The sequence below is a fragment of the Dipodomys ordii genome, unplaced genomic scaffold (genome assembly GCF_000151885.1).
Source record: "Dipodomys ordii isolate 6190 unplaced genomic scaffold, Dord_2.0 Scaffold112, whole genome shotgun sequence".
In the NCBI taxonomy this organism is placed as follows: Eukaryota; Metazoa; Chordata; class Mammalia; order Rodentia; family Heteromyidae; genus Dipodomys; species Dipodomys ordii.
This window is the reverse complement of record NW_012267328.1, coordinates 5,841,585-5,866,489: the sequence shown is the minus strand read 5'-3', so window position 1 is coordinate 5,866,489 and position 24,905 is coordinate 5,841,585. Positions and strand designations below refer to the sequence as shown.

Below are 24,905 nucleotides of genomic sequence, written 5' to 3'. Positions count from 1 at the left end.
ATGTCACCACGAAATGATGGCCAGTGGGAACTCCATGCTTCAGAGGACAGGGGCCTCCCAGGTGCCTTCCCGCAAGGGCACGGCTGCAGGCCGCAGGCTAAGGGGAGTTGGGGAACACGATACTGTCCAGCATCGCCTGCCTCTAACCTGGGCAGGTGCAAATCCTACCGCTCCCTTTTCAGCCCTGGGCTCCGGCCAGCCAGGCCAGGCCAGCCCAGCTGCTGGCCATTCTGGCTCACGTTTCTCAGTCCTATTTGCTCACTGTCTTCATGCATCTTCTATTTTCAATTCTGCTCGTGGGAGCTGGGTCTTACAATCATATGCTTATGTCCTGGGTTCAGTGTCGAGCACATGGTCAATGTTTATCCACTGAGTTCTTGGTCTACAGGATTTTTGTCTATGGGATAGTTAGTGGGAGTTTTTTCCTGAACCTTCAGCCATCTTAACATACCATCTGTCCGTCTGTGTTATGGACAACAGTGGAGACGTGTTTGCTAATAACACGATCATGTATTATGGATTTGCCTGTATGGCACAGCATGCCTGCAATGCTCCACCAAGTGAACCACATGAACACTCGGCTGCCTAATAAGGAAACGACGTTTACACTTACCACCATCTCTATTTCACAGGCAAAAACAACTCCCCTGGGGTCCTGAAGCTGGGGTAGGGTCCTCCAGCATGGCTATCAGACCCTACGTGTGGCAGCCATGGGCGTTTCATAGGCTTCATTCACTGTCCTGGCTCTTTGGGGAAAACAAGTCAGAGAAGGAGGCCACATAAAACCTGATGGACACAGGCCACAGCATCTCAGGCTATGGATTCTGGGGAGAACCGAATGTAGGCTCTTCTGGAATGGCCAGCTGAACTGGCCTGAATGGTTCATAGCTTGTCTTGACATGAGTCAAGACAATGGGAGAAAGTGTGTGTGTGTGTGTGTGTGTGTGTGTGTGTTGGGGGAAGGTGGCTTGTAAAACAGATGCCTCTGACAGAGGCCGGATTTGCTGGTGGCAAAAGCTGAGCAAACACCTGAGGCCGATGCCCCAGTTTGTTGGCCCGTGACCTCCAGTCAACTGCACTGTTATTTGTACTATTTGTGGTTATGCTTCAAATACCCCTGGGCCTTTCTCCAGCTGTGTCAACTTTTATGGCTCTCCCATGAGGCCCATTTTGCTACCGTTCTGTGCTTAAATGCCTCTGTCTTCTTCACATTCATCCCCAAACATCAGCCCTGTCTCTCCTGCTCACCTTAGGCTAAATTTACGGTGATTCTCAATTAATACGCTTCTAGAACCCTCTTCCACAATATTTTAGCTAACACTGTTGGATTGCCACCCTATTCCTGGTAGCATGCTCAGTGTCTTATATGCATTCCTTAATACCAAAAGCCATCTTGGATGTGGTTGTAGGCAAAGGTCGGTTTATAGAATTGTAGAATGAGCCTGGGAAGACTTTAATTCAGTCCCAACCATCACCTTGTCCTCCTTTCACTGTTCCCCCCCTTTCCCCCTAGAGGGTTGTGATTCAGAGGAAATAGTAGAATGGAGAGATAAGAACTTCTTTATGAACACACACACAGCTAAGATACACTAAAACACAATCAGTGCTAGAAGTTGGGTAGAATCAGAGGGTACTGCTGTAGGAAAAAGTGGGGTTGTGATGTCAGGGAATTAAACCAGTGACTTATTGGTACACTGAGCTAAATGGTCTGCAAAGATGGCCTCCTTTAGTCCGACTGACCCTGGCAGGTGGGTGCTGTCACTGGGGAATTCCAGGAGAGGGAATGGGGGCTCACGTGGCCCATTAGCAAGGCACAGGTGAGGGGCAGCATCTCTGAGCCACGGCCAGGTCAGATGCAAAGTCCTCTGTGGCCACATGGTGGGACCATCCTGAGGTCATCCCTCCTGGCCTTGTCTCCTAGTCTGTTTCTATAGTACAGTTATTTTCTGCCCTCTTTCTGTCATCCGCATAGCTTGTCATAAAATAGTCCTGAGAGATTAGGATTCCCATGGGCCCGGCTGCTGAGGGGACAAGGTCAAACAGGTCATTAGGAGGGAGACTCTCCACCTCTGGAGGAAAAGTCAGACAGGAAGTGAAAATGGAGCCGGGTCATTCCGCTCTGAAATGGCTGACATTTCTTGGTTCTGGTTTTTCTGATGCCGGCAGGAGCCACACATACAGCTGTGCGGGGCAGTGTGCTCCGTCTGGCTCCATGTCACTCCTCTATTGGCAGTGTCACTTCTTTGGAGAAACCTTCCCTTGGCCTCAATGTTCCCTGCTCCCAAAACACCTGGGATAGTGCTGTGTGGATGAGTCTTGAACTGTGAGGCCTTGAATGTACACTACCAAGATGGCGGCCACACACCAACTGGATGACTAAGGGAAGGATTTCAACACAGGGACCAAAAAAAAAAAGCCAAAACCCACCCTGGATTTGCCTCCAATCACATTCTTCCTTCTGCCAGGCATGCTGTCTGAATACAAATACACATTTACTAAGCTAGCTGGAGAAATTCAAATCTCTTGCTGGGTAGGGTTTGTAGATTCATTAAATGGAGCCCTGGGAGAAGCTAAGCTAATACAATTTTGAAGCTAATCTCTCCTTGTAGTCATCCCATAAATCTGATTAATGGGTCACCTTTAGACCACAAGCACAGCTGCCATATTAAAAGAAAATGCCGTAACAGGATTGTAATGCTGTTAACAAGGCTTTCTTGCTGCTTGCAAGAAAAAAAAGAAAAGAAAAAAGACTTTTTTTTCCCCCACAGTAGAAACAAGTCTGGACTGAATGACGTGTGGGACTGTATAGTGAGCAAAATTCTATGGTTGTGCCTTCTCCCAAAACTGAAACAAGAAAAAGGCATCAGTTTCTCAAGTAGGAGGAAGCGTGTGGAGTTGGTACCAGAGCGCTTTGGCATTGCTTCTCACGAGGAGCAGGCATTTTCTCCAATCTTGGCCTTGGGTCTCCTGGTGTGGCACTGATATTTGGTCAAAATGATACTGGGCTGTTTCGCTCCTCTTTTAAGATAATAATGAAAATAGATGAACTATTTCTGGCTCTCTCTGGGGCTCTCAGAGGACTGGTCGACTTCAAAGTCAGAGCTCAAGGGACAGCAGGTACAGAATGTTCTGAGCTGGGCATCTGCCTGCCTGCTCATCTGTGGGAAGCAATTTACATAGAGGCCCCCCACCAAATATTTCAAGTGATAATCATGAGGATGTGGGGGGTGGTCTCTGCCATCACATCTGCCACCACATCTGTTTCCTCTGCTCTTGGAGATTAGTTTCCACTTTTTCCTTTGGCTTTTGTCTAATAAACGTACATACCCATGGAGACCCTGACTTCCCACTGGGCTCTGTGGGAAAAACCCCATCTCCTGTCCCCAGAGAATGAGTCAGGGTGGAAATGTCACCCACTGGGACCCGCTGAGACACGAGAGGAGTTAGGAGGAAGCTTCCTAACTTTCCAGAGTCTTCATCAGATCTTTCTTTTCCCTCTTGGGGGTTACTCCACGCAGTTGCAGGGGCTGGCTCTGTTTCAGCCTCTTTCTCGCCATGAGGCAAGGTTTCACGAGGGTTAGGATGATTCAGGCACAGGGGTTGAATGAAGAGCGGGTTACCAAGTCTGGATCTAGGATGCCGCCTGACTCAGGCTGAGAGAGCCTGTCCATCTCAGGTCAAGTCAGAAGTGGAAACTCAGACCTGGAGATTTAGCTGACGTTCCTGAGCTAGTGACGGGGGCAGATCTGGAGGAAGGCCACTGGCTGCACACTCAGCTTAAGATCGTATCCCTCTCTCCCTTTCTCCTAGAGGAGGAATCTCAGCAGAACCTACTTCACTTGGTGTAGAGATTCCCAAGCTATTCTAATGCAAAATAAGGAGGAAAGAATCACAGGCCAGACAGAGATTTAGAGTCCATCCAATAGGCCTGAGGTATTAGGCCTATTTGTTATTAGTTAGCAACATTGAAAAAAAGTCAAGTTATTTCAAATAGAGACATCAGTTTCTGGATCCTCTAATAAAACTCAGACAGTCTGGTAACAGACACCAGGCTTGTTTCCATATAGTAACAATCCAGGCTGACTGGATGGCCAGTCCTGCCTACTGGGGGGCATGGTCTCCCCACAATCCCTTCTTCCTGTCAGAACCTCACACAAACGCCCGTGGTTGGTATGAATATGAGTCAGAGTGCTTCAGAAAATGGTTTAGTCCATTTCATTTAATTAGTTTATCTGTCCCCCATACTCTTACTACTTAACTGTAATGGAAAAAAAAAGAAGTTTCCACAACTTAGCTATTAAAAGTTCTGTTAAGGTCCAGCAAATCTAGAGCAACACCAGCCTAATCCAAGATAAACACATGTCTTTTCTCAGTCCTTCATGGCCCACTGAGTCATGACATATAGCATACAAATTTCTGGCCACAAATGTCTTTTCACAAAGTGAGTTTTGTTGAATAACTTTTGGGGAATCCCAGCGTGCCGCTGGAATTATGTCCCCAGCCCTACTGCCTAAATGATTATCTTCGTTTTCCTGTGTTCTCCACAATCTCTTTTGAGAACAGGACAGGAGAAAGCTGGCCTTGGCTGATCTGGTGATCAACTAACTCTAAGACCAGCACTAAGAAGATATTATTTTGGGGTGTCTAAACAGGACAGGCCAGAGTTCACAATGGCCCATGTGTACCCCCTCCCCAGCTTCCATCCCAAACCCAGATTCCTGGCTATACTAACCACAAAGGAGAAAAAGGTTGGGTGCCTGGAGGAAAACAACACTTCCTCAATGACCGGCTCTTGCAAGGAAAGCAAACATGTCTTCCTCTCTTTAGAATACCTCCACTCAAGGCGGAGGAAAAGAAAAAAAAAAATCAAAATCTCACCGTAGCTAAGCTAGCCAGTGTACTCCCAAACGTCATGATAATTCGGTCTAGCCAGGAAAAGAAGAAACGGAAGTCCTTCAGTTGGAGGGAAAAGCTGTTTCCTTCTGTCCCTAAGGGAGCTTAGGTGGGTATCACAGTAAGGTCCCAGGGAGAGATGGGCCTTTTCCCCAGAGAGCGAGAACAGACCCCCTAACGGCTCCGTTTGAGCAATGAACAACCACGTGTCACGAAGGATATTGAATACTGTGCCAAGGTGGTCGGCCACACTATTCGTTTTGTTAGAGAACAGCATCAGAAATTGTCCTCAAGGTCGGTATGAATGCTGGAGGATTTCCAGGCATTTTATATATATATATATATATATATATATATATATGTATATATATATATATATATATATATATTCCACACATCCTTGCAGCTTGCATTTCCTGGCCATCCATTATACGCCACACACAGGCTAAGCATTCCTCCCCTCCCCTCCCCCCCAAGAATGACCATTCCCAGGAACACTGCAGGAATGAATGGCTCCCAACTTAGACAAGAAGAGGAGACTAAGAGAGGTCGCTTCCCTGCCCCCTACGCCCCACAAAGAAAAGTCATGAGAGGGGAGCTAATGATGGACTCGGGCAAGATCCTGCTTTTCTAATATAATGCCATCCCCTCCCCGCTGTTCCCCTAAAACCAATGCCAAGATCATTTCCCACCAAAGACCTCTGGTTTTAAAAGAGGGACCCCTATCTTCTTTCTCTTTGGCTTTTCAACTGTAATGGCCCTCGAGAGTACTGAACACTGATGCTGGAAATGACCCTCTGGGTCTCCACGCTCCCTCCTCCAGATTGGCTGGCCGGCCCGGGCAAGGCCTTGCTGCTCTTACCTGCTGAAGGCCAGGCATTCCCGGTTATTGATGACTTTGTCCGATTTGTACCTGCGGAAGTCTTCCCACGCGTCCTTGATGGCCGTGACCACCAGAATGACACACACGGGGACGACGCTCACCCCGGGCTGGAAGGCGTTCACCACGGGGATGAAATTCAGAATCACCACGGCCACGAAATAGAGATTGGCGAAGCGGTGCAGCTGCTCGAAGAGGTTTTTGGGCACGAAGGACAGCACCGTGTATTTGCTGGTCTTAATCTGGTTCCCGCAGTGATGGTGGTTGGGGTTGTCTTTGTGGGGTTGGCCTTCAAAAGGCAGGTTGGAGACCACCAGCCGTTTCCTGTCCTCTTTCCTCTTCCGCTTCCTCCTCCTCTCCTTCCTCATCTCTGCTCAATCCTGCCTCTGCACTTTTCATAATTCAGTCCTCATCTCTTGCTTGCCTTCTTTGCCAGGAAGTTTTCTTTCTTTCTTTCTCTTCTCTCTTTTCTCTTCTCTCTTCCTCTCTCTCTCTCTCTTTCTCTCTCTCCCTTTTACAAAAGGAAAATTAAAAACAAAAGGCCAGCAGACAGCACCAGGGCTTGCAGGGAAGGGCTGTGTATTCACCTGGCCATTTCCTCCTATTTGCTCTAGACTCCACCTGTTGGAATGCTGACATCAATCACAGGTGTCTTCTGTTTTCCATCTCCTGGCAGCCAGGGACAGGTGCACCAACTCTGGGTCCTAAAACCTACCCGGTTAAGTTCCAAAAGGAAGAAGTTTTTTCCCACCCAAGAGACTTAAGGTATTCAATATGGCACCGATTTTCATGTTGAAGGGACATTGTTTGAGACCCTCCAGAGAGAGTCTCCTGAAATTAATCTCCTGAGTTGACCTGACCCATCCTAGTGTTCAATTCTGGAAGTTTCAGGAATTAAAATTAAATTTTAATCTACTTCCTTTGGGCTTGAAGTCAGGGTCTGGGCAATGTCCTTGTGCTTTTTCATTCAAGGCTAGTGCTCTACCACTCAGCCTCAGCTCCACTTTTGGCTTTGTTTTGGTGGTGAACTGGAGATAAGTGTCTAACGGACTTTCCTCCCTGGGTTGGCTTTGAACTGGGATCCTTGGCCTCCTGAGTAGCCAGGATGACAGGCATGAGTCACTGGGGTTAGGTAGATCCAGCGATGTTCAGGGTTGAACACCCTTGTGATGGAGGAAAGGAGCGTTTTTCTAGGTTAAACCAAGGTTTCCAACTTTAGCGCTCTTGACATTTTTGACGACATAGTGATTCCTCGCTGTAACGTGGCGTCTGTCCGTGTGGATGGACGTGTGCCCACAAAGATGCCTGGCGGTCATCCCCCACATACCAGGGGCACCGCCCCACCAGGATGACGAGAAAAATACATAATACCAAGCGTGCCCTGAGTCATCAAAATCACCTCCCAACGAAGAATCCCAGAATTCAGTATACGTGAGAACAATACAGAGCTCAAGGCTCTGACTTGATCCCAAGAGGAACCTAGCACCTACCTTTTATAGATCCGGGTATTGGAACAGTTTATCTCTCTGTCAAAGCGGTGCCTCTTGAAGTCCTCCACGCCGTCCTTGACCATGATGATGGACAAGACGATGGCCAGTGGTAGCATGGTGATCTCCCTGTGGAAGACCTCCATGGCGGGCATCCAGTTCAGGACCACTAGCAACAGGAAGTAGAGGTTTGCCCATCTGCGGGGGTTGGGGTGGGGGAGGGATGAGCAAGGTGTGAGAACCATGGAGAGGAAACAGAGGCTGGATTCCCTCTTTCCTCCCTCCCATTGGTCCTTTAACCAACTGAGATGCCATTCCATTTTATCTCCGGTATTACATAATTGGGTTGTTAAAATGTGTTTTGGTTTTGGGTCCCAGTCCTGGGGCTTGAACTCAGGGCCTGGGTGTTATCCCTGAGCTTTTTTTTTTTTTTTTTGTGGTCAATGCTAGCATTCTATCAAGTTCCACTTCTGACTTTTTGGTGATTAATCAGGTATTTTCCCTGCCCAAGCTGGCTTCAAACTGCAATCCTCAGATCTCAGCCTCTTGAGTAGCTAGCATTACAGGTGTGAGCCATCGGTGATCAGCTGGAACTGGATTTAATCTGTTTCTTTGATGGGCTTCCTGGACTGTTTTGCTCTTGTGCCAAGTGGACATAGTTCATTGACAGGACTCATAAAATGTTATATATATTTGTTAATATTAAATTATATTAGTTAGGTATTTATTAGATAGTTCTGAAGCCTAGTAGTTGCTCAATATTAACTATAAAACTTGATAAGTTTTAATTTTATGCCAGCACTGCAGCTTGAAGTCAGAGTCTTATACTCTTGCTTAATTTCTATGCTCAAGGCTGGTGCACTACCACTTGAGCCATACCTCCATCTTAGGCCTTTTGCAGTTAATTGGTTGTTAAGATTCACTTGCATTTGTCTTCCTAGGCTGGCTTTCAACTGTGTTCCTTTTGAACTGTGATCTCAACCTCCTGAGTAGCTAGGATTACAGGCATGAGCCACCAACACCAGGCTAAAACTTCATAAAACTTTTTTTTTTAAATTTAGGAGTACATATGTTAATTTATAATGAACAATGACTGTCTTCCTATATTGTCTCAAAAGAATAGCTTATATTTTTAAGTTTTTCAAGTGTGTCTCATTTCCACTTTTCTACCCTGCCTTTGTACACACAAGCCTGTCTGCTGCCATTTTCACCTGCCTGCCTTCCCTGCCATTTTGCTTCTCCTTTTCACTCAGCGAAGACTTTCTATTCTTTCCAGGTTATATTTCAATCATTACCTCAAAGAAGTCTTATCTGACCTCTTCAGCTCTGCCCAGTCCTTCCCCGTAAATCCTCACGCAACCTCTCCTTGGCAGGACTTACCGTGTTTATACTTTGGTACGTGTTGCTGTAATTTAAAAATAATGTCTGTCTCTTTGGCTAGAAAACACTCAATGAGTTTCTTTGGTCCTCCACCATCCAACGCACAAGCTGATATTTACTGATTGAATACACAAATGAGTGAATCACATCTTGGGTGTATGCAAAGGAAATATGGCCCAAAGGGAACAGGCCTCCGGTGAGTGACAAACGCTGGCTGGAGCTGTTTGTCAGGACCAGGGCTACGAACCTGTGCAACTGCTCCCACAGAGACCGGGGCAGGAAGGTGAGAGGGGTGTATTTGGTTGTGCGGATGGTGTTGCTGGAGTAGCTCCTGCAGACTCTCTCCCAGTCCCGGTGGCACAAGCTGTTGTTGGGGAACACCACCCGCTGCCCGGTCAGGCTGTAGCTCTGCCTGTGCTCTGACGCCAGCAGCGGCGTGGTCTCTGATGGAGACCGGAGGAAGCCAGGCCGGCCTTGCCACCGCCACCGCCACCGCCACCAGGATGAGTCCACAGAGACGGTCATTCCAGAAGCAGGTCTGAAGGCCTGGAGACAGACACGGTTAGACAGCATGGGTTGGTTGGTACAAGGCTGCAGGAGGTCGCTGTGGGTATGGGGAAGGGCGGCAGGTGAGGCGCAGGGCTCGTCCACGCAAGGCCCAATACCTGAGTCATAGCTAAGTCCTAACCCATCTGCCACAGTTGCAGGCGGAGACTGAGCAGATCAGCACACAAGCCACACGCACCACCGACGCTGTGACAAGCGGAAGCATTGACGGCCCCGTTGGGGCAGTCAGGGGCAAAGCAGAAATATGGCTGGACCATGGGGGACCCTAATTCTATCTCTGGTTTATTCCTAGTACAGTGTCTCCTCCCACTTGGCTCCCTTTCAGTTTCCTTAATCACATTAAGGAGCTCCATTCGTACTGAACTTTCCTCTTCTCACTGCTTTTTGGGCTGGTTAATGGGAGAGGGAATCTCAGAGAGCTTTTCTGCTTGGGCTGGCCTTGAATTGTGATCCTCAAAGCTCAGCCTCCCGAGTAGCTAGGATTATAGGTATGAGCCCACCAATGCCTGGTTTATTGTCTTGTTTTGAAACCATAGAAAAGGTGTTTGTGCTTTAGGGTTTCTTTGGCTCAGTGTATGTGTGTGTGTGTGTGTGTGTGTGTGTGTGTGTGTGTGTGTGTGTGTGAGAGAGAGAGAGAGAGAGAGAGATTTGTGATATTTCAGAGAAGGCGCTCTGGGGCTGAACCTTCAATGGTATTGAAATGAAGAGATTGGGTGGATACTGGCTTGATGTGGGAAACAAAGGTATTTTTGGTGGATTAGATTAGCACCTGCTTCTCATAATCCTATCCTTTATTTTTAACAATGTAAGGTCAGCTTTCTTCAACATGAAACCCATAAGGGCCAAAACATAGCTCAAGTTGTAAAAATATTAAGTGTTTGCTAAAGAATGATTGTCTACTCAAGAGTAGATTTTTTTTTTTTGGTTGTTCATGGGCTTGAACTCTGGGCCTGGGCACTGTCCCCGAGCTGTTTGGCTCAAGGCTAGTGCTCCACCACTTGAGCCACAGCGCCACTTCTGGTTTTCTGATGGTTTAATTGGAGATAAGAGTCTCACGAACTTCCCTGCCTGGGCTGGCTTTGAACCATGAGCCTCAGATTTCAGCCTCCTGAGCAGCTAGGATTACAAGCATGAGCCACTGGTACCAGGCAAGCATAGATTTTTTTTTAATTAAAAGTATGTCAGAGTGTGGTGGTGCATGCCTGTAATCTCGGCTACTTGGGAAACAGAGCTTAGGAGGACTGTGGTTTGAGGTTAGCCTGGACAAAATAAGATAGTAAGACCTTACCTCAGTAAGGTAGCTGGGGGTGGAGGTCCCTGTTTATAATCCCAACTATGTGGGAAGCAGGTGTAGGAGAGAGGATTGATTCATGGCTGGCCATGGTGCAATTATTTGAGACCCCAGGAGGGAGAGAAAAGATCTGTACAATTAAACGAAATCTATACTTCTCGATACAAAGCACATTATTCTGATATTGGAGAGGAACATTGGCCGTCAGTTAACCACAGGAATTCTCAAAGCAGTCTTTACATAAAATGTATAAAGTATACAAACACAATTTTCTCTTGAGATACCTGGGTAACAAACAACAAATACATGTTGTGTGGTGGTTCACAATCATAATCCCAGCTGCTTGGGAGGCAGACGCAGGAGGATTGTGAGTTGGAGGCCAGCCGGAGCAAAGCGAGCAAGATGCTATTTTTTTCTTTGAGTGTCTCTGCTCTACTCTCTGCCTAGTGTATGCCCATGTTGGGGAGCACAGCCCCACAGTTCATCAACCCGGGAAGAATACGCAAGACCAGGCAATTTCCCGAGGCGTGGCTCAGCTTTCTAGAAGGCTACTGCAGGGACTCAGAAGTCAACGACTCTACTCGGCTCATGGTCGAAAGGCCAGGACGGGTCTGTGGATTTAGCTCAGCTGCAAAGGAAGTTGTACTGTGTGAGAATCATTCAACATAGCACGGTGTCAGGGCCCAGGTTAAACGGAATTTATTACAAACGGGGTGCCCATGGCTCACGCCTATAATCCTAGCTACTCAGGAGGTTGAGATCTGAATATCCTGGTTCAAAGCCAGCCCAGGCAGGAAAGTCTGTGAGATTCTCATCTCCAATTCATTACCAGAAAACTGGAAGTGGCGCTGTGGCTCAAAGTAGTAGAGCACTAAGCCTTGGGCATAAAAGCTCAGGGACAGTGCCCAGACCCTGAGTTGGAGCCCCATGACTGACAAAAAGAAAAAAAGAAAACATAAGACCACCATATAATCCTGCTAGGCCACTCCAGCACATAGCTAAGGAGAGCTGCTTGCACACCTGTGACCATAGCTGAATACCTCACAACAGCTCAGATATAGAAGCAGCATCAGTGCTCCATAACAGATGATTAAAGAAAGCGCAGCACACATATACAACGGAGTATTCTGCAGCCTGAAGGAAGAATGCAATGATGGCATTTGTAGGAAAATGGAGGGAACTGGAGATGATCATGTTAAGTAAAATAAGCCAAACTCAGGAAGACAAATATGTTTTTGTTCATGTATGGAATCTTGAACTTTCCCCAAAGATGTCATGATCATGGGGAAGATTAACAGGTGGGAAAGGGGGGGAAGGAGATGGTGAGAGGCATGATTATTATATTATATATATATTATATTATATTATATATAGATTACAAAATTATGTATAGAATTACATTATATATAAAATATATTTAAACATACATTAAATATATAAATATACAAATACATAGTCTGTTAAATATATAATATATGAAATATATAATAATTTCACATATAAATATATATTTATGAAATAGCATAGTGAAATCCACTTGAAGATATTAGGAAGGAGGGGAAGGAAGGACTGGGGTAAAGAAAGAATAACCTGGATATGATGAATTTGATCAGAATACATTATATGCATGTTGTGAATATCACCCTGAGACTCTAGGATTCCATCAATTCATTGGTTTTTAAATAAAGGACATTTCTTTCAAAAAGATGAGTATAGATGTGTCAGAGTCATGCTCAGCCTGACAATCAGATAGAGCCATGCTGATCTTAGGTATCTTTTTTTTTTTTGTCGGTCATGGGACCTGAACTCTGGGCCTGGGCACTGTCCCTCAGCTCTTCAGCTCAAGGCGAGCACTCTACCACTTGATCTACAGCACCACTTCTAGTTTTCTAGTGGTTTATTGGAGATAGGAGTCTTCACGGTCTTTCCTGCCCGGGCTGGCTTTGAACCGTGATCCTCGGATCTCAGCCTCCTGAGTAGCTAGGATTACGGGCGTGAGCCACTGGCCCCGGCTGATCTTAGGTATCTTGATGGCAGAAGGAAGACCTTCTATGTCCTGCAACCACTTGGACACCCTGTCATCACATCTTAAGGCACGACAGCAGCTCCCAAACCCAGTCCTCTGAGCGAGGCTGCCGACAGCAAGGTGTCAGCATGTGCGTACGTGCGTCTGGCATGGTCTCCAGCACAGACACGTAACATGCTTGAGACAGACGTGAGCCACTTGTCTCTGTTTAGAGATACTGCTGCTCTCACAGTGGAATCTGCTATAGTATAGTTGCCCTGTTCCTGAGTCCTGGAATGACAGCTACTCGCTGAGGGACCCAAGAGAACTCTTGGATGACGAGAGAGACCTGTGGCTTCTGGAAGGGTGGCCACACTGGTGTTTCAGAGGGCATCTACGACCAGAGCGGGGTCCTTGATCAAGATGCTGAGGAGAGGGAGGCTCAGCCGTGCAGACTCTGACCCAACAAAGGCAATGTGCAGGCCGGCAATGGGGCGCTGGATAAATGGCAGAGAGGAAGTGACAGAAATTGTCTGAAGAAAACGTGCCAAAAAGATATGTTCCCTGGGATGAGTAGCAGTGGCCATTTAGAGAACCGGAGTTGGGGGGGGGGTCCGGAGGCATTTTGGGTCTTATATCCAAGAATGATAAATAGGAGGCTGCCCTCTTGGCTCAGATCAGACCTTAGAATCAGCAGCCATGGGGAATAAAAGGAGGAGGGGAGGGAGGAGGGGGAAGGAGGAAGGGAGAGATCACCCTGAGAACCAGTCCTAACACCTGCTGAAGTTAGCAGTGGTCACCGAGCAAGTGGGAGACACTGCCTGAGACTCTACTTACCCTCCACGGGAACCTAGAGCAGCCCTCCTCCCTTTCCTCTCTCTATTCCAACCTCCACCTCCCCTGTATCTCCCTGATGGCGGGTAAACGATCTGGGGAAATAAAGAGACAATGCAGGCCAGCTTTGCTTTCTGAGACAGGTACGATCGGATGCATAATTTCATTGTTTCATACCCCTCCGGGCCGAAATGCGATGGCACTTAAAAAGTTGTTTCATAGATGCTTTTTGGTTTGTTTTACTGATGACATAATGAAGTTGGGTCTAATGAGAAGGGACTAAATTGCACACAGAAGCTGAGTGAATCAGGGCTGAGCTGCAGGGTAGCAAAAGGTGTTCAAAGTCCGTAGGGCTGAAAGCAATTAAAAGGCAAGTTCACACAGGCGAGGCTGGCGAGCTGGGACCTGGGAAATGTGGGCGGGGCCTTGTCAAGGTCAAGTGCTCTGGGCTTCTGGTTTAGCACAAAGACAGGGGAACAGATTTGTGAAGTGAGGTGAGAAACATGGATGCTAAGGAGTTGATTCTAGAGTTTTCTCAGGCAAGAAACAGGCTGTGACCAGCCACTGAATTGTTGGAACACCAGTACATCTCAGTAAAGAAATCACGTGTCTCCTGGAGGAAGGTTCTGGAATACCTTCGCAAGGCACCAGAGACCTTATGGCTCCTCTTGCTGCAACCCCAGCCTAATTATTTTCTGCTGGCAAATCTAGCAACAGTAATTGAAACCTTTATTTCCCATTGGTGCGATCGCATAACTGCTTATGGAAACTTCATATGCCATAAAAATACCAACGCAAATCATGGAAGCAAATGAAGGGGGGAAAATAGGCCCCTTCGAATACCTGCTTCTGCAAACATTTATTAAAGAGACAAAAAAAAAAAGAAAATCGAATGGCGAGTGGAAAGGTTGCAGTGTAATCTTTTTCTTTCTTTTTACGACACGGAGTACAATGAAGTCTCGGGCTCTCCAGGGTTCTCTGAGCTGAATTCAAATTAAAGTCAACTCTCTCTCAGCTTCGCCTAGAAATCAGTCATACCTCAGAGGTTCTGCAGGCTGGTTTGGCCATGAAATCTAGATCCTGGTCTGGAGATAGAAAATACTCCTGGCCATTATCCATCTTGCATTTGCAAGAGGTTCAGGTCAATTCTCTGGAAGGTTCTTTTCTCTGACTGTAGCTCTTCTCCTGAGTTTGTGGACCCCCCACCCCTCTTCTCAAACTATCCTCTGTCCAGCCTGGGGACTCCTTTGATCTGACATCATATCTGTTCTTATCTTTGCACGAGAATGATTGCTCAGGTGGAGAAGTGTGAACATTGCCTGTCCATTCACAAAGGCAAGACTATTATAGTCTGTGACTCAGCCCTCCGCCCTGCCTTTCTGTGTTGATGGCCCTGGCTGGGTCCCAGGTCACTCTGCTCAGAACTGGCATGATTTCTATAAGTTGGCCTGTTGTAAACAGGAGCTGGGATTGCTGGGAAGTATGTGAGTTTGTGTGTGTGTGTGTGCGTGTATGTGTGCGTGCATACGTACACATGTTCTTTATGATAAGAATACAGCGGAAATATGGACAGTTACCAGGTGGGCTTTTCTAGCTTGGGGACCGAAGGCTTCAGAATATCTGGGGGCCCATGGAATGGGGTGCTCTGTTCCAACCGGACGGGTGATACTTCCTGGATCATGAACGTTCACGGGAGGTCAGGGTGACGTGGACCTGACTGAGAATCCTGATTAGTGTCAAGGGAAACATAATATCTCCAGGAATTAAGTCTCTATTGTGGCCACGCCTCAGACAAAGCACACCCTTTGCTGCTATATTCCCGTAGCATCAAAAGGGGGCGTGGGATGGGCAGAGTACAACTCAGGATGGTCAGGAACTGCTAAACCTCTGTATTCATCTTGCCTGGGAGACGGCAGGAAGAAAAACTGTGAGAAGCCCCTGGGAAGAGGCCGAGGATCTGGAAGTAGGCGCCAGTGCTGGCCTGCCATGGTGGCCGAGTTCCAGCTGCTGGGTGAGCTCACAGGTGGGCTTTGCAGAGAAAGCCCCAAGGAGTATTACAAGTCCAGGCAAAAGGTTACAGACCCCCCCCCCCCCCCCCCGCCCCGCCATGACTTCCCATGGCTGGATTCCAATGGTTGACACAACCCACGATGGTCCTTCCCTGTTAGACTCTTTCTGACCTCTCATAGCAATTCACATCCCATTTGTTGCAAATCTTAGTTCTGCTGCTTACTAGCTGTAAGGCCTAATAACTGCTCATGAAGTTCCTCAGAATACCTAGATGGTAGGAGACTCAGGACTAGGCCCGTACTCTACTTCCAAAGCCCTGTCCCAGTGCTTTTTCTGCTTTAGTTATCTATTTATTTATTTATTTGAATAGGCTCTTGCTGTTTTTGCTCAGGTTCAGCCTTGGACTGTGATCCTCCTATTTTTACCACTTATATAATGGACTACAGCATTTACCACCATGACTAGCTCGGGTACCTCCTTTGTGTAGGAATAACACTACTATTGACCCAGGTTGTGAGGCTGTCAGGAGAGAACACTTCTAAAGCATTGGAACAATCACAGCTTCAGTTGTAGTAAGTTGGTCTTCCTTTAATTTTATTTTTGTTTTATGTGCTGGTCCTAGGGCTTGAGCTCAAGGCTGGGGTGTGTTCCTGAGCATTCAAGTTGAAACCATAGCTCTATGTCTGGCTTTTGTGGTGGTTAATCGGACATAAAGAATCTCACAGATTTTCCTTCCCTGGCTGGATTCGAACTATGATCCTCAGATCCCATTCTCCTGAGGAGCCAGGATTACAGGTGTGAGCCATCCAGTGGCCAGCATAAGTTGGTCTTAACTAAACATATCCAAAGACACACATTTCAGACAGTCCACAGGTTCTTCAAAATCCCTTAACTCGGATTAAAATCTGTTGTCTATCCTCACAACGGGATACGACGATTTCCCGGAAGCCTGTGTTCCATGAAATACCAACTGTACAAGAAACGTAGACCTCCGATGTAAAGGCTCACCCATGGAATCTAGCTTCTTTCTCCCTCCTCTAGCTAAGGTAGGGGAGATAATCACCCAGTGTCTTGCCTTCCTTCCTTCATCATCCATTCATTCTTTCTCTTCCCACACACTGGTCACCCCGGCCCTCACAAACCTGTCTTACTGTTGCCAGCTCCCTCAGCTCCTCAGAAGGAGTTGAAATATTCATTACAGACCCAATGGCCTTTCAAACCGTTGTCAACACACAGGGAAAAAAAAAGTAACACGGAGAACAGCACTTGCCATACCAAATGGAGCAAATCTTATTTACAAATGACCTTTAACCCCCGAGATCAGCCCAAATAAAGAAGCAGCTGTCATCTCTGGAATATCCAATAGTCTTCACCCTGACAAGGGCCTCCAAAGACCAGATGCCGTTCCAATCTAATTGGCCCTCTGCCCTTTTCCTGACTCATGCAGCCATGCACAGCCAGGCAAAGCATCCTGGGAATGGCCAGCCAGCCCGGAGATGGGTGGCCCTCTGACAGCAGGGCTGGGGGATGGAGGCTGGCAGGGCTCTGTTAATTAGAGAACACCGCCCCCTCCCAAAGATTTCAGAGTCAGGAGCTTCTGTAATCTCAGAGCTCTTATTGCTGGTTCATAGTAGCTAGAACTTTCCATCCACTTGGGCCGGGGGCCTAGACTTAAGTGGCAGAGAGTTTTCTGGACAGACATGAGGCTCCAGGTTCAGTCCCCAGCATCTAGGGAAACAAGGGACTCCTTGGCATATATTCTGATGGGGAGGATAAAGAACACGAAGTGAAGGCAAGCGTGACAGGTTCTCCAAAGGCACCCAAAGGGCCGGAGGTGTATCTCAGGTGGTAAAAGCAGCCAAGGCTTGGGAGTTCAAACACCATTATTGCCTTCCCTCAAAAACAATGATGACGATACTTTGGGAATGCACCAGAAATAATGCTAAGCATCTTGGGTGCATGAACTCAATGAACTTTCACAGCATTAAAAAATTATATTTATTTATTATCATGTTGGTTATTTCCCCCACTTGACAATGGTGGCAGAGAGCTTAAGTGTAATTGTCCTTGAATGGCCAGGTCAAGTCCAACTTGTAAGTTATCAGCCATAAACTTCTGTTTTCATTGTCCTATTCCTCTTAATCCTCCATCCAAACACATACAGTCAATTGGGATGGCTGGGGCAGTGGCTCATGATTATCACACTAGGTATCTGGGAAGTGGATGGCTGAGGATTGTGGGTTTGATGAAAGAAAAAAAGCTGGTACATAAAAGTTAGTGAGGCTCCATCTCAACTAATGGTGGGGTGTGGCGGCATGAATATATCATCCAAGAGACAGGGGAGAAGCATACATAGGAGGATCACAGTCTAGGCACGAAGAGACGATCTCAAATACAAGTAAAGGCTGAGAGAATAGCTTAAGTGATAGAATGGTTGCTAAGCATGAATAAGGCCCTGAGTTCAAACTCAGAACTCTCCAATAGGAAAAGAAGTCTCCATACTCTCTAATGGGTGTGTACACATACTCTCTAATGGGTGTGTACATATAGTCTGAACGTTCTTCATCACCTCCACCAATAACTACCTTCGTCCAACCCAACTTCCTCTCTCAGCTGGCTTATTTCAGCATTTCCTTCCTGTTGGCACGTCTTGCTCTTTTATCATTCAGGTTTCCCTGACCGCCATCTTTAAAACTCTGAGCTCTCTCTTCCTCTGTAATCTCTGGCATGCTTCCTGACATAAATTTTCATTCCGAGCCTTTAGCCCCACCTGAGAAATCTTTCTAACTACTTTTCGACTTGTGTATCGCTTTGCTTTCCAGTGCCGAAAATACAAGCTGAACAAAGGCAGAGATTTTTTGAAATCTGTGGTTTAGACTCATTCGCGTAAACACCTGTTGATTTAATGACTTAATATTCCCCTGGTTTATTTAATGACTTCCTCTGGCTGGATCAAGAAAACATTTCCGATGGACAGAGACAATGTCTGATGTAGAAAAGAAAGGGAAAGTTGATGATGAAGCAGGAAGGATGGAGAGGCATGTATGGAGGAAGCCAAACAAGAAAGGGCCAGTTACAAAAAAATGAGCCTGGACAGATGGAAAGCAAAATGGTTGGTGGTGTTGAGTTGGGGTCATTTCTTCTCAAGTCAACTCTGCTTTTCTGGGACCTGTGGGAAGCCATTGCCTCTAGATCTTGCTGGAGAAAAGAAGGAGAGTTCAGGAGAGTTTGTTTCTCTTACTCAGTTGCTACACTGAGACTGGAAGGGCAAAGAGGTAAAGGGAAGAGAAGGGCAAACTCCAGGACTTCTCTTCTCTTCTTTTGTGGTATTGGAGATTGAGCTCCTGGACCTGGCACTTGCTAGGTAGGTGTTCTACTGCTTGAGCCATATACCTCCAGCCTCTTTTTGCACTGGTTATTTTGGGTACCGATCCTGGGGCTTGAACTGAGGCCCTAAGTACTGTCTCTGAGTTTCTTTTGCTCAAGGCTAACACTCTACCATTTGAGCCACTTCTGGCTTTGTGTGTATGTGTGTGTGTGTAGTTTAGTGGAGATAAGAGTCTCATAGATTTTCCTGGCCAACTTCGAACTGTGATCCTCACATCTCAGTCCCCCAAGTAGCTGGGATTACAGGTGTGAGCCACCAGCGTCCAGCTTGCACTGGTTATTCTCTAGGGAGGGTTTTACTTTATTCCTGGACTGTGATCTTCCTACTTGTCTCACCCCGAGTCACCGAGTGTTAGGATGTGTGGTGATGGAGGAATGGGGAACAGGTCCAAGGCACAAGCCCATGGAACATGCTCCAGTCCACCTGACGATTTCAGGAAGCATTCAGCAATCATGCACAAGCTCAGTAGATGGTGCCAATTTTTTTCCCTCTCAGACCTTGTTTTACAATGTGGCTGATGCTAGTGCTGTACACTCAAGACTCTTCCTCTGTGTAGCGAATGTCCCGTTTTCTCAAACCACATGCAGGGCCTATCTTCACTCTCCTGGCGTGTGAGCTCAGACGTGCTCGCTGTGTGTAAGCACAGGCAAGTCAGGCACAGACACCAGCAGTGGCCTGGGTATTTTTGGAAAACATATTTTCATCTTCAATTCACACCAGACCCGGAGTGGCGCTAAGTCATTACAGAGTGTTAGCATCACTCATCCCCACCCTGGACCACGCTGTCAGGAGCTGTGTCAAGCGCTGTGGGTCTCTCCAGCATGCTTCAAGGATCCGGTTCCTTGCATTTGGCATTTTCTTCCTCACTGTGAGTTGAGGGACACACTCCTATCCTAAGAGAAGATCGGAGGTCCGAGAAGGAAGGAGGGGAGGAAGAAGCAAAGCCAGAGCAGGAAAGGAGGAGGAAAAGGCTCTCACCTCCTGTCTACCTACTCTGTGCTAGCCCAGCATCCAATACACGGAAGGCATGAACTCTGAGTGTTCATGCTATATATCACTACTCTCTGGGAAGAAACCTCAGGTGTAGGTGCACCCTGACCGGAGGAGCTCAGGTGGGCGTAAGCAGAGCAGCTGTGCAGGCCTGGTGGAATCCTTGTCTGAGAAACAAGCCCTAGGAATAGTCTTGGGAGAATGAGGGATGCCAGTGTTCAAGCTTGGAACCGTGGAAGCCAGGTAAAACCCAGCTGCTTGTAGACAGGCTCTGAGCATGGAAGCCGCAGAGGTCCCTGATTCTGTCTCAACTCTGCTGCTTACTGTCTGAAGACCTTAGGAGGACCTCATTCTTAGTGTCAGTCTGTCTGTCCTCTGTGGATCCTGAATGGAATCACCATTAGGTTCTCTCAAGGCTTCAGATTGTGGAGGATTTTCATCATTCTCACATGAGGGGAATAGTCAGCATCCTCTGGAGATGTAGAAATAAAGAGGTTTGTCTGTCCCTTTGTGGGCATTCTAGACACTTCAGTTGGTTAGAATATGGTCAGTCAAGCCATGTAATGGTGGTTCACGCCTGTCATCCTAGCTACTTAGGAGGCTGAGATCTGAGGATTGTGGTTTGAAGCCAGCCTGGACAGGAAAGTCCATGAGACTCTTAACTCCAGAAATGACTCAGAAAAAGCCATAGATGGCACTGTGGCTCAAGTGGTAGATGCTAGCCTTGAGCACAGAGAGGCTCAGGGGCAGTGTCAAAGGCCCTGAGTTCAAGCCCCAGGACTGACCAAGAAAAACATATATACAATAAAATATATAAAATACAAAAATATAGCATATGGTCAATCCCAGTTCTGAGCGCCAAAGGGAAGATTCCTGCAGAATTCTGTCTTTCCACTACTCTTTCCCCTCTGCTTCCCTGTGTGAGTGTGTGTCTGTCATGGTGCTGACATCTTGCAAAGAGCTACTAGAGGTACAAGCAGAGTCTGCAGGAGGGTACAGATGACTCGAAGGGGTCAGTCGTGACTGCAGGAAGAGCGCAGCAGGTGGCCGCATGTGACTGAAGAATTTCCACGTGTGGAGACAGATTGAAGCATCTTTCCACAAGGAAGAATCGGGAAGAAGAATCCTCACTCCCCTCCATCTGGCTTCCATGAGGGAGCTATTCAGTATCCAGGAGCCATCTTTAAGAAGTGGCCTGTTTATTCTGCAAGCAATCTCCTCTGCCTCCCTCGGTGGTGGACGGAGCCCTAGCCCAGGCTTGTGTGCATGGCGCTCTGGGAAGCGGTCACGCTCTGTCGGCTGTGGCCAGAGGCAATGCCTCGCTGGCTGTCAGGATGCCTGTTAACCCTGAGCGTCAGCTCCAGAAGGAAAGACAGACAGCTCTGACGAAATGCAGACAGAAGGGTCTATGCCTTTTGTAGAGTCAACTGCTGTATGTCACTCTATCCAGCCTACTGATGAGGCCCAAAGGGGGTGATGGTAGTAGTCCCTGCCCATCGGGGTAAGAAACTGGACTAGCAGTCAGAGATGTGGTTGTTCCTAATCCAGACTCTGTCTTGATTGACTTTTAGGGAGGGTTTCCCTATAGCTTCTCCTTGTCTAGGAGCCTGCAGGAGTTGTGGCTTCACCGCTTTGTCAATTCTTGTCCCCAGAAACAAATACAACAGCAGCTGTAGCAGCAATTACAGAGAACGAGAGTATCACTGCGTGCTGAAATCTGTTTTGTGCTTTTCACCTTTTACTTTTTCTCTCCCAAGAGCTCAGCTGAACCGATCTCCATCTTCACGGGTCATGAGATGAAGAGGATAACGTCCAGCCTGGCAGGATGCTATTCCATAGAAATTGGCAGTGGATTAAAATAATTTAACCATTAGGGACAGATCTAGTGTCTCAGTGCTATCTGGTGTCTTATTAGATCAAGGATCTTTTCATGAACTTAAAAAAATAGACTATCAATTTGAGTCCTGGTGGCTCATACCTATAATCCTAGCTACTCAGGAGGCTGAGATCTGAGGATCATGGTTCAAAGCCAGCCCAGATAAGAAAGTCGTGAGACCCCTACATGGAATCAATGACTCTGAAAAAGCTGGAAGTGGTGCTGTAGCTCAAGTGGTAGAGTACTAGCTTTGAGCACAAAGAGGCTCAGGGACAGTGCCCAGGCTCTGAGTTTAAGCCCCAGGACTATAAAAAAAATCAACAGAAATTCCTAAGGCAATCCCCTGATTGCCAGAAAGCCATTACCTCTAGATACTTCTAGCTGAACTCGAAGGAAGGGAAATGAAGGGATAGTTAGAAGTAATTGTACCAGTAATGAGAATAGAGGTGACAGTACACAGGGAATGCTGACTGTCTGTGTATGACCTGCCTAAGCACTCTGCCTGCAGTATTGGATTATGTTCGTACCATAGCCCTCAGAGGCTGGTACCATTGCTGTCCCCATTTTCCTAGATATCAAAACCAAAGTTGAAGGTTTCAGGGCTAGGTTCATAGATGCATGGATGAACTAGGATTCCAACTTAGACTGTGGTTGAATGAATGAATTTCAACTCTTCATGCCTATGCTTACACAGCATGTGCATCTGAAGTAATGACACAGTGGGAAAGAGACCACTTCAAAGTACCAAAATAAAAAACGAGGCCCAAAGTTTATATCAAAGTAATTTCTATCGACAAAACAAAGGATCGGCGGGCATTGGTGGCTCACATCTGTAATCCTAGCTGAGACTGAGATCTGAGGATCACACAGTTCAAAGCCAGCCTGAGCAGAAAAGTCCATTTGATTCTTATTTCCGATAAACTACTCAGAAAAATTCAGAAGTGGCGCTATGGCTTATGTGGAAGAGTGCTAGCCTTGAGTAAAAAGAAGCTCAGGGACGGCACCCAGGCCCTGAGTTCAAGCTCCAGGACAGGCAAAAAAATAATACTAATAAAAAATGAATGAAGGATACCTCTTAGTAAGAGAAAACCCTATCTGGGCAAGTTCTCCAGGCATTTCTTTTAATATCACAATTTTGGGAGTGAGAAAGGAGTTGGTGAGAGAGAACTGTCTTAGATGATAAAACTAAAAAAAATAAATCTTTAGCAGCTGATCTGAGGTCAAGAGAAAGCTGAATAATGGTAAACCACGGCAGCTGGACCTCCAGGAGGCGGGCAGCAACCAGCCAGTGCATGTGATTAACAGCTGAACAAAAATATATTGAGTTGTTTTTTAAACCAAAAAATTAAACATCACCTAAAATATCTTCAAAATCACAGGGCTGTCGCCAAATAACACCTCTGAAGTATTCTAATTCAATGTGCTCTACTCGGATTTATTTGGAATTTTGATTTTTATTTTTAAAGATAAGCCAGGTGCTGGTGGCTCATGCCTGTCATCCTAGCTACTCAGGAGGCTGAGATCTGGGATCGAGGTTCGATGCCAGCTGGGGCAGGAAAGTCCATAAGACTCTTCTCTCCGATCAACCACCAGGAAACTGGAAATGGGGCCCTGTCTCCAAGTGGTAGAGCGCTAGTCTTGAGCAAAAGAGCTCAGGGACAGCACCCAGGCCCTGGTACTGTCACAAATGGTGAGGTCTGGAATGTCAATGCTGAGCAGTGAGTAGAGGCCAGGAATTTAAACTGAGGGCTTCATACCCCTCTATGGTGGGGCACTTTCTTACAACTTTAAGTTGGGTAATGCTCTAACTTCACAATGTGTAAGGCTTGTTTCTATAAGCCACCTCCCCCCAGTTCTGTGAGTACGGAGCCCCACGTGGCTGAGCCTTGACCTCCACTCACTATCATCCACTGAGAGAGATCGTTAAGTAAAGGCATCTCAACCCTTGTGAGGACACTGTGGCCCCCAGAAAGCCAGGTGAATCGCTCAAGATCACACAGCAAGTGACAAGCCTGCAATTTTAGCCTTGTGGGACAAATTGGCTACTCATACCTCTGCCTTCTTTGCAGATGGGTGTGGGTTGGCTTGTGCTGTTTGGAGGAAAGATGGCTGCCTAGGTTTTAAGAACAATAGGAAGATTGTTTGGGCATCCCTGAGCTCATAAAAGGCAACAGAAACTACAGCTGAGCAGCCATTGCTCCTGACCAGGGCATCACTGCTGCTATAGGACAAGTACAACTATCAACAATAACAATAACAACAATAATAATATATTATTATATAATAACATTATAACATATAATATATTTAATATATGTTATATATTATTATATTACATATTTTATATAATAATAATCATTATTATTATTCCAGAACTTATTATGTTTCCTGCTTGGCCTCTGCAGCCTTTTTTTTTTGTGTGCTGGTACTGGAACTTGAACTCAGAACCTGTGCACTGTCCCCGAGGTTTTTTGTTTTGCTCAAGGCTAGCACTCTACCACTTGAGCCACAGGCCCCACTTGCAGCTTTTTGGTGATTCATTGGAGATAAGAGTCTCATGGACTTTTCTACCCAGGCTGGCTTTGAGCCACAATCCTCAGATCTCAGCCTTCTGATTAGCTAGGATGACAGGTGTGAGCGGCTGGTGCCTGGCTCCCTTTTTAGTTTTTGACCTTGGGTGGTGGTACTTTTCTAACCTCCCCAGCCCCATCTACTGGGCTGTGCTGAATTCAGGAGCCAGCAGCCCTTTAAACAGCCTGTTAGAAGTTGAATTTTGCCCCACCCACTGCCGAGATAGATTGAAGACCTGCCGTCTAGTTTCTGATCATGTGACTTTATTTAGGAAATGGGGTCAGATTAGAGTGGACTAGCAGCCAGGAGATGACCTTATAAAAAGAAAACCCACAGAGATACGCAGGAAAGAGATCAGCGCGTCTGCAGAGGCCGAGATGCCGTACTGCTGCCCCTCCCCAAGGCCTCTCCTGCAGGCTAGAAATGTGAAATCAAGGCGGCCGCTGAGCTCTCTGGACTGGAGGAAGGAGGGAAGGTTCCAGGACTGGAGATGCTGAAGAGAGCCCAGCCCAGCTGCCGCCTTGATTCCACATTTCTAGCCTGTAGGATTGTAAGAAGATCAATCTTGGTGGGGGTGGGGGTGTCACCGAACACACCCAGTTTCTAGTGATTTGCTACAGGAATGCCACAAAAGGAGCACGCAGCCCTCCTGGAGATCTCTTTCCTCTGCTCTTATAGCCTGCGGACACCCTGGCCCCCCCTTCCGTCCCTCCTCTCATCTGTCTTCTGGCCC

General features: G+C 46.9%; 1 protein-coding gene across 1 annotated transcript in view; it reads right to left on the bottom strand.

Moving 5' to 3' along the window:
* Atp10b (ATPase, class V, type 10B) overlaps nt 1-24,905 on the bottom strand; it is a 132,714-nt gene that overhangs the window by 48,963 nt on the left and 58,846 nt on the right. The window contains exons 3-4 of the mRNA XM_013028609.1: nt 8,888-9,186; nt 7,264-7,458 (exon numbers count right to left, since the gene is read on the bottom strand). Coding sequence (XP_012884063.1) covers nt 7,264-7,458; nt 8,888-9,186 — 494 coding nt within the window. The remainder of the gene's footprint in view (nt 1-7,263; nt 7,459-8,887; nt 9,187-24,905) is intronic.